This window comes from Hippocampus zosterae, chromosome 2, assembly GCF_025434085.1.
Source record: "Hippocampus zosterae strain Florida chromosome 2, ASM2543408v3, whole genome shotgun sequence".
NCBI lineage: Eukaryota > Metazoa > Chordata > Actinopteri > Syngnathiformes > Syngnathidae > Hippocampus > Hippocampus zosterae.
Genome location: NC_067452.1, coordinates 36,550,732 through 36,568,510, shown reverse-complemented (window position 1 = coordinate 36,568,510; position 17,779 = coordinate 36,550,732). Strand labels below are relative to the sequence as shown.

The following is a 17,779-nucleotide window of genomic DNA, read 5'->3' as shown; positions in this document are numbered from 1 at the left end:
AATGCGAAATGTGGTAGATGTGCTAAATGAGACCAAGATAAATAATTTCCAGATTAAAGTAACCTTTTAGCTGGACAACTTCATGAAAAAAAGTGATTTTTTTTATCAAGGTAAAGTCAAAAGGGGTGGAAAAAAAGCCCAATTGAGATCATGTGGTTGCACAAGTCTGCACACCCTCTTGCACTGCAACTGGGCATGCATTCATATGTATGCTAAATGGAAGGTAGCACACGCCTGTCAACATTTTAAGTCAGTCTAACAAGATCCAAATAAATAAGATAAGATATCCTTTATTCGTCCCACAATGGGGAAATTTACAAAAGTAAATAGCTCTACTTACGAATGTCTCTTCAGACGAAATTTTCAAGTTACGAAACGCCTCAACAGGAACTCTTGTTAGGAAAGAAATTTCAAGATATGAAAGGTAAAAATACAGTACGACAGCTCCAAGTTTCATGAACGCAACTTACTTATACCTGCTCTGCCATTGGCTACTACCGAGCATCATCCTGGCATCCCATTGGCTAAGAGGGACCTCTACCGAATGTTTCAATGTGTATACATAGATAAATAAATAGATCTGTGCCTATGCGCCATCCTCGTCTTCATCATTTGTATTCTTTATTCTTTGGGGGTTTTCATTAAACGCAACTCTCATTTATTGTGCAATAATCTCATCGTAACATGTATTTGTTACATAGTTTGATGTATTTTTATGCTTTAGAAAATATTTATGTCTGAATTTTGTGGGGATTGGAACTGATGAGGGCATTTATATGGAAAACGTGTTTCAACTTGCAACATTTCTCATACTGTATTTATTAACATTTTGGAATAATGCCTAAAAAGCTCAAACATGCTTTCAATGGTCCATAACACGTTTTCCCACGTGCATTTAGGAGATTTCAACTCTTTTTTTTTCCTTGATGAGACTGCTGTCTTGCCACCATTCCTCACAGCCAAGGTACTATATATTAAAAACATGTGAGACACGTCACATGTACGTATCAACCACTGCTTGCTAGAAGTTCCTGAAGCTCCATCATTGTTGCAGTTGTGTCACGCCAGCCTTCCTGAGCAGTTTGGTTCTCTTTTTTTTTCCACCAATTTTGGAGGGATGACCAGTTTAGGTCACATCACTGTTGTGCCATATTTTCTCGACTTCATTTGTCGTCTCTTCACAGTGCCCCCATGGTATATTTCATGCCCTGGAAATTATTGAGACCCTTTTACCGACTGATACCTTTGAAAAATGAGACCTGTCTGATTCTGTGGAAGCTTTCTGCTCGTGGTGGCATGTGCTGAAAAATGTGACAACAAAAATGACAGGGGAAAAAAAAAACTATGAAAACAACGAAACTTAATTTGGAGTTTATCAGATGCACTTTGAATGAAAACATGTGTGCGTTGTGCCTCCCATTGTCCGTTTGAATGTGACCGGCTAATTTCATAACCAGTGATAAGAGAGATAATATTAATCTTTTTTTTTGTCGCTTGTCTTATCGAGGTTATATGGCGCAATAATTGTAGAAAAAAGTTTTCAAGGATTTATCTTGGTATACTCATTTATACTATAAAAACATGTCATTTTCAAAAGGATTGTTTCAACTTGTTATACCCAAAGTAGCAGTGGTAACCTTGTAAGATAGGACAAATTAATTTGTCCTTTGTTTCCCTAAAAATAAACCCTTCTGAAATTGTTTTCCTCCTGGCAAGACCAAGAACCTAAAAAACAAAAGAACAAAAGTGTTTTCCCATGCTCACAATTGTGACCTTTAATATGCAAAAAGCCTCCAAAGTCACGATAGCAATATGTTTTGTTCATTTAACCCTTAATGACCACTCGAATGTCCATAAAAATCACGTCCATGAAAGGGAAGCGTTACAGCAGATCAACTTGTGAGCAGTCTAAATGGAGTATATCAACTACCACCTGGCACTCGCCGTAATTAAACCGAAATTTAATGTGACGGTGGAAATGGACATGTCCTTTTGGCAGGTGAAAAAAAAACTGACTCTAGTTTTATCAAAGATGAGTTTGAGTTTGACTGCCCGCACACAAATAGCAAATAAAATGTTCAATGTGTAAACGTTGCTAAACGTAATGAGATTTTCTACAATTGTTTCAATTAAATATAACTACCGGGATGTGGAAGCTATATTACTGGATGAATAAGCTCTTGTAAAGTAGGGGGATCGTTTCAATCTATGGCACATTAAAAGCTTGGCGATTGCCATTTAACGACTGTGCAGAACTGCAAATGTGATGTGGTCCCAAAGGTGGACCGTGGACTTGACACGAATTATTGTGGTTTGTTTTCATTTGTCATCATTTCTAGTATGAGAGGTCCACGGCATTGATCCGGTGCCTGACAAAAAATTGCTGAGACTCAAGACCATAAACTGAGTAACGGCCAAAAACGCAGGTTTGGTTGGTGCAGGATTTTTGTCTGGGCTGATACTCTTTAGTTATTTGGCCTTTTCGGCTCGACGACAGTTAAGGTATCACGCTACACTAGAATACAAAGAATAACAAGAATCCAATGGCACTTAATTAATCTAATAAGCCAGTAACACGTCAGTCTCCTTAAACGTTAAAACATTCACTTCACCTGGGGAAAAGCAACAATGCAATGCCAATTAGCTTTTGATATTTCGGTTGTGTAACTTTTTGAGAAAAAGCATATTCTCAAATGGCGAATCAGTGTCACTAATTGCATGAAATGAAACCAGCTGGCTTCACGGTAGGACACAAACGTGTACGTCAACTGTCCTCACCATGCGTGCTACACGCAACAGATTCGTTTGGTTGCGGTCGAGGGCTCCTACAAGTCCAACCAAGAATGTTTTGAAAGGTGGATCGAAGTGAAAAAGAAGAGAAAATGACAGAAGGCCTGACAAGCGGGCCATATTTGCTTCCGTAAACACTGCGCTAGGTGACGCTGTGTTTTGTGGGAACGTGTGTCGCTCGACAATGTGGTTTCTCTTTATGCATGTCATCTCACAGGCTCAGCCTGAGCTTGTTTCTTTAATAAATAAGGCTTGTGGGTGGCTGAGCCTTTAAGTCAACGTATGGGTGGATGCCAACATCGGCATATTGCATGAAACTGGTGGTGGAAAAAATGGGAGTGCGAGGGTGGAGAACAGAACACGCCAGATAAGTAAAAACTTTGTGACTGTGGCAGGTTTAATACATTGGATAGATTTCTGTCAATCTCTGTTACGATTAATATGAGCATGGGACGGCCCGGTGGTCCAATGGTTAGAGTGTCGACCTCCGCCCAGGTTCGCCCCCGGCTCCGGCCTCCCTGTGTGGAGTTTGCATGTTCTCCCCAGGCCTGCGTGGGTTTTCTCCGGGTACTCCGGTTTCCTCCCACATTCCAAAACATACATGGCAGGCTGATTGAACACTCTAAATTGTCCTCAGGTGTGAGTGTGAGCCTGCGATTGGCTGGCAACCGGTTCAGGGTGTCCCCCGCCTACTCCCCGAAGACAGCTGAAGATTGGTTCAAGCGCCCACCGCAACCCTTGCGAGGATAAAGCGGATCGTAAAATGGATAGACGGATGGATGATTAGCATGTGAGTCAAATGCAAGAGGATGCTTCACCTTTCCACGGCGCGGACGTACTCCAGCCTCTGAAGTGCAAAAGAGGACAAGTGCTCAAATAATATTACGAGATTATGCAGATGGACAGATTTGACAGGGAACGCCTACATTTACTCGGTTGCTCCACCCAAAGCGCACATCTGGGCCCAAGCTGAGTAAATAACAGGCTTAAGTCAACGGGAGAAGCTGTTCAGCCAGAAAAGCGTGCAGCCGCGTGCCTTTTCTCCTTTACGCGTATTGGGAGAATATGGCCCTGAGTGCCTTGCAGGGTACTTGGCGGGTTCTCTCCAGCAACCAAGCCCACTTCCTTAACTTTGCTGTGCAGCAGGTTTTTAAACAGACAATGCTTTGGTCGACAGCACAAGTCCTCAGAGTGGTTGCTACTACGCGGAATAGCGCGCCATGCCTGTAGGATTTACCTGTAGGAGGGCGGGGGATGGCCCTGGGCCTCACAGCTAAACACCACCTCTCTATGATTCTCTCCAGGCTGAAGGGGAAACACCACACTGCCGGGTTGTTTGGTGAACGTAGGCCTCAGCAAAAGTCGGTTACCTAGGTGGAAACGCAACAAAAGTAAATCAGTACGCAAAAGGAAGCAAATGAAAACTGAGGCTGTATATCAGGCATGTCCAAAGTCCGGCCCGCGGGCCAAATCCGGCCCGCGGTCGAATTTCATCCGGCCCTCGGCCCCTGTCATAAAATCAGTGCCGTCTGGCCCGCAGGTTGGGCGCAATGGAACACGTGTTGCATTGACTGAGGTCTCGTAGACTGGTGAGTGATGTTTCATAGAGTACTGCTTCCCTCTAGTGGCTAAATGAGTAATAGCATTCACTAAATGAGTAATAGCATTTAGACACTAGAGGGCATCACTCACGAGTTAACAAGACATCACTCCGTGTTTATATTGACTGATATGTCATATTTCAAATGATCCTTGCAGTTGTGGATATGTGTATTGCTTGTTCATTTCCCTGTTGTTCGAGTCAAAGGTTTTGTGACTATTGAAAAGTCATGGTGATACATTTTATGTTTCAAATCAATCAATTTGCACTCGGGAGACTTCTGTTTAAGAAAAAGTCAAGTGAATAAGCAGTTGCATGTGATATACCTGTTTCAAATGAACCAAAAGAAATTCTTAAGATTGTTGAAATTAAAATTAAAATGGAAATGTGAAACAGACTGGCTTACTAAAATTTGTTACTAACAATATTACTAACAATATTGTTGTTCAATGTAAAGAATGTCAGCCAAGGTCGGCCCCCCGACATTTTACCACATAAAATCTGGCCCCCTTGGCAAAAAGTTTGGACACCCCTGCTGTATATGAACAGGCAGAGTCACACAGGAATTACTTTCAGGGTCCACAAGGAACATCAGTTGACAGTATTTTTCTTGTAATGTGTATCTGTTAAAATTAAATATTTAAAACTACCAGAATGTTACATTGGCACTTTTTTTTCCACCCCTTGGTTAAAGACTCTTTCAAGAATGACGGAAACTTTTTCTGTGGCAAATGGGTGAACCGCTCCATATTTTTACATGTTCACCTCCCCCGTTTGCACAGGTCCCAAAGTAACCACATAGAGCACAATGTTTTTGAAGAAATGTTAATTGAATCAGAGAAAGAAACAAAAGGAAATAAAAAACAATGCAATTTTTTTTCCCAAGCAAAGTTATCTTCCTTCTTAATTAGACAGGTGCTACAGTGAGAACACTAGTCAACAAGGCTCCTGATAATTGCATGGCAAACAATAGTTGCTCGGGATAATTATAAAGGGAATTCGTTGGAGAATGCATTTGCATTGATGTGATGGTACAGAAATGAGAAAGACAACTTTTGTGTATGAAAAGCAAGTTTTCCCTTAAATCTTTGGAGCACTGGGAGTACATGGCTTATGCACAAAAATAACTCTGAGAAGGTGGAGATGTTTGACAAGGGGCCTTGTGTGCTGATTGTTCACCTCCGCAAGGAAAAGCCTCTCAGAAAGTTACACCGGTTGAAAGAATAGTTTGTTGTTAGATGATGCATGTCTGTCAACGTACTGCGAGAGAGGATTGAACAAGATGTGCAAATATGGTGTCAAATGCTTGATAGACTATTTTGTTTTTGGTTTTTACTCAAACATCTGACAATGTTATTTAACCCTTTCAGGGACAACGGTTATTACAGTGGACATCTTATCATGTTGTCAAGTTACAGGCTGCATAAAAGGGTTAACTTCATCTTTAGTCCACATTAAAACACCAAAGCGATTGTGTACCTATGTGGGTTATTTCTGGGTACTCCGGCTTTCTGCCACATTTTTAAAATGTGCATGTTTGGTTAACCCGGGGGTCGGCAACCTGTGGCTCCGGTCTAGAATGTACGCTGCCCGGTGCCCAAAGTCAGACAGGATAGGCTCCTGCTCACCCGTGACCATAATGTAGGCAAGTGGTTGAGAACCTTGATGGAAACACAATTAAACTGCTTCCTCCTCAACCCTTTCATGCACCCAGTAACATGATCACATGATAAGCGGACAACTGTAGTAACCGCTGTCCCTGAAAGATGTTCAAGCAATGGTTCTTAACCTGGGTTTGATCAAACCCTTGGGGTTTGGTGAATCGGTCTCAGGGGTTCGACGGAGCCTCTGCCATGGAGGTTAGGACATACTCGACTCAACATGTTATTTAGTTACGACACGCCCGCTTAGCCATTAGATGCATATGATCACATGACATTGCTTGTCCAATCAGTGCAATGGGAAATTTAGTTCGCTTAGTAGTCAACATGTGACTGACGTGATTGTACGTCGTACCATTTTAAAAACGTATACTTATGTCTTGAAATTTTATTTTATTTTTTAAAAACTTTTTTTACGTTTTTGTTTTTCACTAATGAAGGGTTCGGTGAATGTGCATATGAACCGGTTGGGTTCGGTACCTCTCAGAAGGTTAAGAACCACTCGATTAAAGTAATCAATAAAATGAATGCCAAATCAGAATACACCGCATTACTCATTATAGTCAATAAACAACAATACATTGTAGCTGTTTGGTCACCCCCCCCCCCCCCCCCCCCCCAAATTCCTGTGAAGGAAACTATTAAATGGCGTTTCTGCTGGGATCATTATTGCAACCTTTGGCATAATTTTGAAAAAGGAAAAGACAAATAAGAAGGAATTGAATCATGGGGCTATGGTTGAAGGCTCTGTTCACACTGATGCAAACATGTTGAAACTCTTTTTTCTTTCTCCCCTCACGGGATGCGATGTGGAGATTCAGAACAGCTACAGGCTTGTCTACCTGTATTCAGGCTTTAAATATCTATCTACAGCACGTGGTGGATCAGCCTGAAATCAACAGGCTGAGAGAATTTCATTTTGGCAACCAGGTGCATTGTGGGAATGCGTCTGACAACTCGCCGGAGTTGACAGATTGTCACCTATTTGAAAATGTAAGCCGGGGTTAAGCCAGAATCTCAAGGCTAGACCAGCCATGAGCACCCCTGGGCTGAAAAAGCAAAATGATGAAAAATCACTCTATCTGGCGAGTGCACTGATCCGAAATCCTGACGGAAAGTCCGCCATACACTCTACCAAGGCCAAGATGGAGGTCATTATGAAAGATTCTTTCAAGAAAAATAGGTCACCTCCATTCTTATCTGTCACCTGCTGTACAGATTGCGATAATATGCCGTCATTTCACAGTGCTTCTCAAACAACGAAAAACTCAGCTTGCCATCGTAGGTGGAAGGAAGGAAAGGGACGCGAGCCGGTTTGGGGTCTGAAATAAAAACTAATCTCAAATTCAATACTAGCTGACAGCAAATGAATACCTGCAGCTTACCTCAGCGTGAATAAACAGGCACATGGGGGAGTCGGCTGTGGGGGAGTTATCGGCCGTTTGAGAGGTCCCAAATCCATTCGTTTCAGCTCAAGGTTTTATGCATCAAATAAATAAAATCCCATCTTACTTTGAGAAGCATCTTTCCCCAGTGTCCGGGACGATAACAGACACCTTTGGGATCTCTCGTCCGGCGATATACTGTAGCCTCAAGCACATCTAATCAAAATATTTGAAATACTGGAGCCAACTTTTGTTTTTCCAAATGTATTATGTTCATATTATTACAACCATTGGGAAAGCAGCAAACAAACAAACACACACACATATACACACACACACACACACACACACACACAAAAGACAAAGTCCAAAAGAGATTAAACTTTCGCTTTGGAGTATCGCCACCGTTTACGATATTGTCTACAAAAAGAGAAATTGGATCAATATTCTCCAAGCCTGTCGCACGACGTTAGCGCAAATCAAAACGTGCACATGTGAAATGCAATAATAGCCCTTTTATGAAGGGCCTTCAACAGCAGATTCATTGGGGACACATATCATTGATTCGAATTCATTCCGAATGTGCGGCAGAGGATCTACAAAATTAAAGCTATTTCTTTGGTTGTCATTATTTCCACGGACCGCGTACATAAGCGGAGAAACGTGCTGCTTCAGGAAGGACCATTTGTCATCGGATTTAAGCAAATATACCTTGCTTTTATTCCCTTTGACAATGGCGAGGAGGTTATTAGCTGTCAGGTACAAGCTACCAGGGGCTATTTTCATAGTCACATTAATCAAAGTGTTAATTTTTTTTTTCATCCATTATCATTATTTCGGAGTGTTTTCTGAGTCACAAATTGGTGACATTCATCTTACACAAATGACGTGGGGGGAAAAAAAAGCTTTGAAGATAAATCAATAAGTTCCTGCTAATTCCTGTAAATCTCAATGGACTGCAGACTTATGCATCACGACACATGTTGATTAGAAGTGAAATGTGCACGCAAAGCCAACAGACTGCGATAGGAGGTGCATTCACGCGGAGACGACTTCACGTTGAGGTTCAAAGAAAAAGTGCTGAGAGGCTTCACCATGTTTTGCTCGGTCAACGAGCCTGAATCAATACAGTATTTAACACAATTATCTATGTTGATCCGCAGTGCAATATGGGATTGGTAATCACAGGGCTGCGTAAAGATTGTTTTACGGTTGCTGGTTAACTCCATCAATTTTGTTGGCGTAGCTCAGACCCAAACTCCATTCCAGTAATGTGTTCTCACAAAAAAAAAAAAAAAATCCTTCAGGAGAGTGAAGCAGCAAGATATTTCCGGCTGTAACCAACCATGATTTCAATAATTGATTATTCTGTCAGTGGCCCGGTAGTCCAGTGGTTAGCACGTCGGCTTCACAGTGCAGAGGTACCGGGTTCGATTCCAGCTCCGGCCTCCCTGTGTGGAGTTTGCATGTTCTCCCCGGGCCTGCGTGGGTTTTCTCCGGGTGCTCCGGTTTCCTCCCACATTCCAAAGATATGCATGGCAGGCTGATTGAACACTCTAAATTGTCCCTAGGTGTGAGTGTGAGCGTGGATGATTGTTCGTCTCTGTGTGCCCTGCGATTGGCTGGCAACCGATTCAGGGTGTCCCCCGCCTACTGCCCGGAGACAGCTGGGATAGGCTCCAGCACCCCCCGCGACCCTAGTGAGGATCAAGCGGTTAGGAAGATGAATGAATGAATGAATGAATTATTCTGTCAATTTTGAGAGGCGATTTCACAAATTAAGGAAGACACTGAAATTGACCTCCATTTGCCTCTAAATAGTTGCGATAATATGGCTGTAGCCTTTTTTCGCTTCCAGGTTCAGGAAAGGTAACTGTGCACGTACGGGTCAAAATGTATCCTCCAACCGACTCCTACTTCACCTCTGTGCTCCCTGACATACACAAACACACATTCAGGGGGGCAGATTGGGGAGGGATCTGGTTAACTCCCGTTGAACTTTCAATGGGAATGACTTCCTCCTGGCTCATTTGCTCGCCCACATAGCCTGTCAGACAACCTCCCTCAAAGCAAATACCTGACATTATGACACTGTGCTTTTTCGACTCCTTATTGTACTCATGCATTCTAAAATACTCTTCGTGGATTTCTTACAACACCAAGGCTTTGAGGGTCTGAATATATTCCGCTATCAGCAGGCTCCCGCCATGGCCAACTGTCGAAACGTCTCTCATATAATGTAGCAAGAGAAATGACATCAACCATAATCACGGGTCTTTTGTCATTCTGAGAGTCATTCAAGAAGATAATTAGTGTGTTTTTTTTATTCCCCCTTTTGAAAATTTCCACAAAGTAAAATTGTGATTAAAAGTGAAAGGCAGCTCGACACAGTGTATTTCCTTACATAAGTAGTTGCGCTTTTAAGTAACATTTTGAATTATCAACGTCAACGTGTGCAAATGAAATATGTAAATTTGTTTCCTGCAGTGACCTAAATATTTTTGGCAATTGGTCAAACATACACACACAAAAAAAAGTCACACGTACTGTTCATGCAGTATATAAGATATCCTTTTTTTTATTCGTCCCACACTGGGGAAATTTACATATACATAAATATATAGTGAGTGCAAAGAGTATCAAATTTAGAGTATCAAAAAGCTTTCAAAAGAATTGCCTTTGACAAGAAAAAAACATCCTATAATTTGCACTTAATTGGCAAGACTGCTTTTTGTGTCGAGTGTGCAGCACTGTCATGAATGCTCTCATTCAAGCTCTTCATCTGGGATGAGATCTCTTCGCTATGAATGGTGTCCAGATTTTTGCATTCAATTGAATGCTTTAAGGATTTACATTCAGAGATGCACATTAACGGTGCATATTCTACTTCTTTCCTGACGCGCTGTCTCTTCAAGACACTTTCACGAACACATCGTCTGATTGGATTTACAGATAAACGGTGCTAATTGCCAAGTTGGCAAACGGAGGTGTGTAAATGCAGCGCAAAGGGACAAAGTGATGGAGTGAAACATACAGATGCTAATTATTTTACAGTTCAGCCGCTAGCGGCGAATCTGGAACAAGACAACATGAAAGATTAGTCATTCTTTAATATACCAGGCTCATGCCGCAAAGCCCTAATTTATCTTGCTCTCATCCTCCAAGTCCGACATTAGCAGAACTCACATTTGACCCTGAACATTTTGTAAGAGATGCAAATGAGGTCTCTCATTAAAAGCAAGACCAGTGGAAGGATTTCTCTACGATTAGCCATGCAATCACAATTAGGGTAATGATTGAAGTGCCCTTTAAAATGAATGACCACATGTTTCATTGCAAGACGGGGATGGTGTTATTTCGGAGAGGCAGGTCTGGCAATTTTTCCCCAGCAATGCCCCAAAACGTAAAAAAAAGTAAAGGTAATGCTGCTTGAAGATGCCAGTGAGAAGACATTCATATCGTCCTCAAATTAGAGGGATTCCTAGGAAGGCCGCGGGTCCCATAAAACCTTGTTTCCTCTGACTTTCGAGCGCCAACCATTCAGAGGTTTCAAGAGCTATTACCAATCGATGAATAACAATTCATAGGTGATATCATACAAAATATAAGATGGTCGTTCAGGAGGCTTACCTGCCAGACAGTCCAGCAATGACAGCTGCAGTGCCAGTTTCCACAGGAAGTCCATTTTTGTGGTCTCAGGTCGATGTAAGCTTGAATCCAATCCTAAATTTCTTAAAATCCTGATTTGTCCTTTTGAGTAGTTTCACTTGTCCCCTGTTAAAAAGAAGAAAAGGACGGGGAGACATTAGAAGTTAATTCAAAATACAGACGGGCATTGGACTAAACTCGCTTCATTGCCGATGAGGAAGATCAATTACCATATTTTTAACACTATAAGGCACTTTGCAGTATAAGGTGCAACTTCAATGAGTGGCCTATTTTAAAACTGTTTTCATATATAGGGCAAATCACATTATAAGGTGCATAGAATAGAAGCTACAATAGTGGCTGCAGTTGCACCGTGCATCCACTAGATGGAGCTACGCTGAAGGGAATACCGTACAATACACTCCAGGTTTATTTACATAGTGCTTTCACAACTGTTGCAGGAACAAAGCACTTTACAGAATACTTAAAACACTACGTCCGGAAAATCGGAATATTGATCCATAGATAAGGCGCAGCGGATTATAAAGCGCACTGTCGGAGAGAAAATTGAATGCTTTAAGATTCTCCTTGTAATGCAGAACATATGGTAGTTACTTTCTCTTTGGACACACAATTAGCCTTGTTAAAATATATGTATATACTCGTATGTGTTTTCTCTCAATTGGATTTTCTGTTTGGGGTGGGCATAGTAATAAACTCATTGGCCATAAACAAACAATCAATTGTGTGGAATTGATTGCCCTGACAAAAGAAGCAAAATGTGCCTTATTTTTTGCATTGCAGACCACACTGTTCCTTCAGTCTCAACGAGTGTGTCGCTTCAAGACATTAGATAATGTGCAGTTGCCTCCAAGCAGACTTGCACCATGGCACATCTCTACTCAGTAGGTATTTATATCACAAGAGTGCATTCTGGAAAAAGGACTTGAACACTCTGAAAATTCATTTGAAGCCAAACAATGTGACAATTACTACCGTTATATGCATTTAGAGCTGGCAAGTGTGAAAACGCACCCAAAAAAGATGAGTCCAGGCAAAGACTACAAAGACGGAATCAAGGCTCAAGTGTGCTTAACGTTGCATATCAGGGATCACATCTTCAAAATAAACACGAGAAGGGATTTCAAGCTTGTACTGAAACTTGCTGAGACAAAACAAAAGGCAGACTGGTTGTCAGACATGTAATGAATCGCTGGACGTCTCCTCAAATTCCTCCAAGCTGCAGTCAGAATATCTTTGCTCGAAATCGCTGACAGCAAAATATACAGTATATATATATATATATATATATATATATATTTCCAATTCCTCGGAAGAGTCACATTTTCTTGGGGACTAATTTATGAATATCTTAAGGTAAAATAGCAGATTAAATATTTGTGCATGAGAGGCTCGTGATAAAGTGAGAAAAGATTAAATGGCGCAAGTTGATTAGCTGAACTGACTTTCGCTGTAGCGTTCAACTGGCACAGTTTTCTATGACTGCACACTGTCGGTGCGCAGAATTAACGAGAGAGGTGAAAACAATAATATTCGGGAAAGTCGATCAAGAAGCAAGCATGGAAAAAAAGAGACGGCAGAAATTCAACACATTCAGAGGTCACATTGAAAAGTAGAAGAGCATACCGAGTGAATACATCTACGGCATTCCTGACACATTCACATTCAATTCACTCACTTCTGAGTCGAGCAAACCATTAAAAGGCAACACGTTTACCCTATAAATCTCATTATGAAGATTAGCTTTGGAGTGTCATCTTTGCTCCAACATATCCCGCGGTTAGTACAATGCCAATGTCGTGAGTAAATGTTAGCTTTAAATAATAAAACACAGAGACTTCAAATCACCTTTTTATGCTCTTGGATATTTTTTGCAGTGCTTCTGCTTCGAGGCGGAATAATTGCAAGAGCTTTGCTGAATATATATGCCATATATTGTAATGAAGAGAGAAGGACTTGAAATTGAACAGAACCCGGCACTGCGGCTTCATCCATTTTCTACACAACTTGTCCTCATTAGGGTCGTGGAAGAGCTGGAGCCAACCCCAGAGGACTTTGGGCTGGGGTGTGTGTACGTGTGTGCATGTGTATTATATATGTGTATATATATATACATACACATACACACAGACACACCCACCCACCCATACACAGTGATCCCTCGCTATTTCGCGGTTCGTTTATCGCGGCCTCGATGCATCGTGGATTTTTTCAAACATAATCATAAAAAAAATAATAATAAAAAAGTGAAAATGCCGCAAAAAGTCCGCAAAGGTCCGCAAGAGGCAGTGAAAGTCAGCAAAACAACAGCAAGTCACATAGAGCAACATACAGTACTACATACAAGTGTTTACTGTATTTCGTTATTCATACTCTAACCTAACCTAACTTATACATCCATCCATCCATCCATTTTCTGAACCGCTTAATCCTCACTAGGGTCGCGGGGGGTGCTGGAGCCTATCCCAGCTGTCTTCGGGCAGTAGGCGGGGAACACCCTGAATCGGTTGCCAGCCAATCGCAGGGCACACAGAGACGAACAACCATCCACGCTCACAATCACACCTAGGGACAATTTAGAGCGTCCAATCAGCCTGCCATGCATGTTTTTGGAATGTGGGAGGAAACCGGAGCACCCGGAGAAAACCCACGCAGGCCCGGGGAGAACATGCAAACTCCACACAGGGAGGCCGGAGCTGGAATCGAACCCGGTACCTCTGCACTGTGAAGCCCACGTGCTAACCACTGGACTACCGGGCCGCCATTAACTTATACATGTTTAAATATATTAGTATATAGCATTAAGTAATGTTAATTACTACAAACATGCATGTATACCATTAAATTTGGCCTTATAAATATACTTTATACTCATACACAGTACATATACCTATACGGGGGGGTTCGCTATTTCGCAGATTTTCACGGGTGGTTATGGTCCCCATTAACCACACTAAACGAGAAATTAATGTATACACACACACACACAAACACGCGCGTGTGCGCACATACGCACACATCCATCCATTTCCAACACCACTTATCCTGAGCAGGCGGGGTGCTGAAGCCTATCCCAGCTGATTTTGGGCTACACCCTGAACTGGTCATCAGTCAGTCGCAGGGTACATATGGGGACAAACAACCACTCAAGCGTGCATAAGTACATCTTAAAAAATGCTGAAAGAAAAAAAAATCTCTGAATATGCAAATAGATGGACGCCAAAGCATAAGTATACAGGGTTCCACTGTCATACATAAAATAGTGTTGGCTGATTATTCCACTTTGAAGACACAATGAGCAAATGTTGGGAAACCATTGAGATGTCCCCCATTCAAAAGGCAGTCTCATCTTCTCATCTTGAACAGCAACCTTTTGATCGCCATTAGTGAGCAGGCTGGCAGACATGAGGCATCAGTTCGTTGGTAGATAAAAGACATCATTTGATCCAAAGATGCTGACCAGTGGCAGATGGCAGATCAGGTACTGCAGTGTCCACAGCACTTGTTTCACATCATCTTCAGTGATTTACCCTAATGATTTATTTTAGTCTCATATGGGTGACTCGTGTGTGTGTGTGTGTGTGTGTGTTTTATTTTTACTACTTTAAATATACATCAAATGAATCAGGGGAAATCCAATGTACATGTATTTAAAATGAAATAAAATAATGTGTTTTTTTTCTACACCACACGGAGGATGAGAGCACCTACAAAGTACAGTACATGCCCACATGGAAGATGAGATGTAAAATTGCTCGGTATACAAACCGTGGTCGCGTCCCTGAGCTCAAGGAAACAGACAGGCATCTTGTCAACAATGAGTTTTACATTTATTTTGTCTGCAATGGAACTCAGCCTGTGATCTTAAACTACAAAGCCGAAGTACTTGGTTGGCCAAGTGTGTTTTTCTTTTTCGTTGCTTTTGCTTTTGTCGTTTATAGTCTACGATGGCCATTGACCAGAAGTGGAATTTACCACAACAAAGTAGTTGTGCAGTGCAAATAAAGTGGTGCGCACACATCCGTCCTGACTGTTCAATAAAATATGGCTAAATCTAAGGATTTCCCGATCACATGATCAGAAATTGGGCCCAATCATGTCATTTTTAGTTTTATACTTTGCAACATCGCAACATGTTGTGGGACGCTCAAGCCCAAAAAACACACAAAATTTTTTTACTTGGTCACCTTAACACATTGCCAAGGCACAGAGTTGACAATGTGTTAAGTGTCCTAAAAATCAGAAGACTCAGAGCAAAAGGAAAAAAAGAGTAATCAGCACATCCCTGCCTAAAATGACGATATTTCACCTGTTTTCTGAATTTGGTCATTTGACGTTCACAATACGTGAGCCCTGACAAACTGATAGCAACCCCCTGTGATGGATACAAGTTGGTAGCTTTTTCTGCTGAATCCATATTTCATATATGCAGTGCTTCTCAAATAGTGGGCGTGAGGCTCCGTCGAGGGGGGCGCCTTTGACCTCGAGGAACATGCTTTTTAATTTAGATTTTTTTTTACTTTTTACTGTTCTAGAATAAAGTGCAATTGTACCTCCACTACATTAGGGGGCAGTGGTGCTCTCATTGGCAGAGTGTGCGCAAGGAGCATTCGGGGTGGCCGGGGGGAGGGTATGAGATGTTTTCTTCTTCCTCGGGGGGCATGACAGAAAATAATTGAGAACCACTGCATTAATGCAAAATTAATCAGAATACTGTTTTTAGGCTTGTGGGGCCCAAGGGCGAGATGACCACTGGGAATTTCAGAAGATTCCCGAATGGCCAGTCGGTCCCTTTCCTCGTCAATGGTCCTGGCCATGGTCAAGAAAATATCATTTTTGTGCTATTTTAGGGTTAAAATAACACATTTTCATCACAATTGCTGCACATATTAGCATTATCAAGTATCGTATTTTGTATCAAAAGTAAACTGATTTAAGCTCTTGTACTTGTACTCTGTCTCAATAAATGGGGGTATTGGGACATCCTTAATAGATAACATTGTGATGTACGACAACACTGACATTTTGTCCCTGCCCCGAGAGGAGACTGGATGTAAAAGTATTTCACTTGACTTTGGAATACATTCTTTCCAGTTCATGAAAAGAGTCGAAGACAAAAGCACTCGGTAGCTTGAGCATTGTCAGACTCCTACCTCTTTTCCTCCTCTCATCTGTCGGCAGCAGCTGGAGCTGACAAACTGCAAATTGTTGTTCTGTCCGACAGTGATGCCAGTTGATTTGACCCTCACAACGACAACTGATTACTCTGTTGCTCTCCTTTTTTTTTCAGGGCTCAAAAGTGTGTTAATAGAAAGATGCTGCTCACTCAGATGAAGATAAAAATCCACACAGAAATACTGGGCCGTCGTATAGACACACATTCTCGGTCTGGCGCGCACCCTCAAGCACTGAATCATGAATGAGAGCAGACACCCACTCGCTGCAGATACGAGACGAGACTCGTAAAAAAAATGGCACAAGATGCTGCATCTTTTATCACCTGAGCTGTGACTTCACTTGATCTGCAGACACCCGCTTGATCAGTGTTTTCCTCCATCCCGCAGCTCTGAGTGCCGGTAGGTTATTTAAAATGCATTTTCTGCCCCCGCGCCCATCGCCATGCTGGTAATCGTGAAATTTCCCTTCCTGACCCCACACACACATGAATCAAAGCACTACAGCAGCAGCTCCGTGGCAGACCGGTCCAGATAGCAGCATCTTATCAGATTGCGTCTCGGTTGCGAGGTGCTATGAAACTAAATGACAGCACTTGGGCATCATTTCCATATTTGGGAGCACCTTACAACATCATAAGACAGCCAGGGAATTATACGCATGCACTTTCACTGCGAATATTGTTGATCCACTGTACCTTCACTGTCTTGTCAGATCCTCTACCAGATCTGTCTCCAAATCAGAAAATGTAGACTAAAAAGTAAATTGATAATGCAGTTGTAGCACATAAAAGACCCACTAAGCATGACAACATCAACATTGTGCAGACAGTGGAAGAATTTTCTTTACAGATCATAACACACATAACACAGACCATCCCATATTTGGCCACCCACATGATTTTAGTCAACCTGGATTATTTTTCTTTCAAAGAGAATTTGGAACCACCATCGAACGAATCCTCAGAAGAACACCATATTTTGGTGGTGACAAGATCATGCCCCAGGCTTGATTATTTTCAGCTGGAATTGTTGTTTCAGTCAAGGTGCACACTTACAAACAGCAGCCAATTTTCCAACCTAAATCAATAACTAAATTGGTCTTGTGACCCAAAGAGGTCTCTGCAGAGGTAGTCCCACTTTATTAGGTCAAGATGTCAAAATACACCCTGTTGTGTAATAGTAGGGGTGCGCTATATCACACCGTCAATGATAGGATTATTATTGCTTTTTTTGTGGGAGGGGCCATGCCACAAATTTGAAGTATTGCGACATTGACATGATGGGGACGTGATGGCGTATTCCATAAGGTTTTACATAATCACTTTTAGAATCTAAATGTGTCAAACCCAAGGTCCGGGGGCCAAATCTGGCCCACCACATCATTTTATTTGGTCCGCGAAAGCAAATAAAAAGTGTCAACTTCTATGATTCTTGCTCAAATCCGTACCAGAAATCTAACACTCATCTGTCTTAAAAAAGAGAGATATTGTAAGCGTG

General features: G+C 41.8%; 1 protein-coding gene across 2 annotated transcripts in view; it reads right to left on the bottom strand.

The window, feature by feature from the left end:
- cntn3a.1 (contactin 3a, tandem duplicate 1) overlaps positions 1-17,779 on the bottom strand; it is an 89,279-nt gene that overhangs the window by 63,109 nt on the left and 8,391 nt on the right. For both annotated transcript variants that reach the window (XM_052050954.1, XM_052050945.1), the window contains exons 2-3: positions 11,067-11,210; positions 4,028-4,160 (exon numbers count right to left, since the gene is read on the bottom strand). In XM_052050954.1, the coding sequence (XP_051906914.1) occupies positions 4,028-4,160; positions 11,067-11,121 (188 nt within the window). In that variant the 5' untranslated portion in view covers positions 11,122-11,210. The remainder of the gene's footprint in view (positions 1-4,027; positions 4,161-11,066; positions 11,211-17,779) is intronic.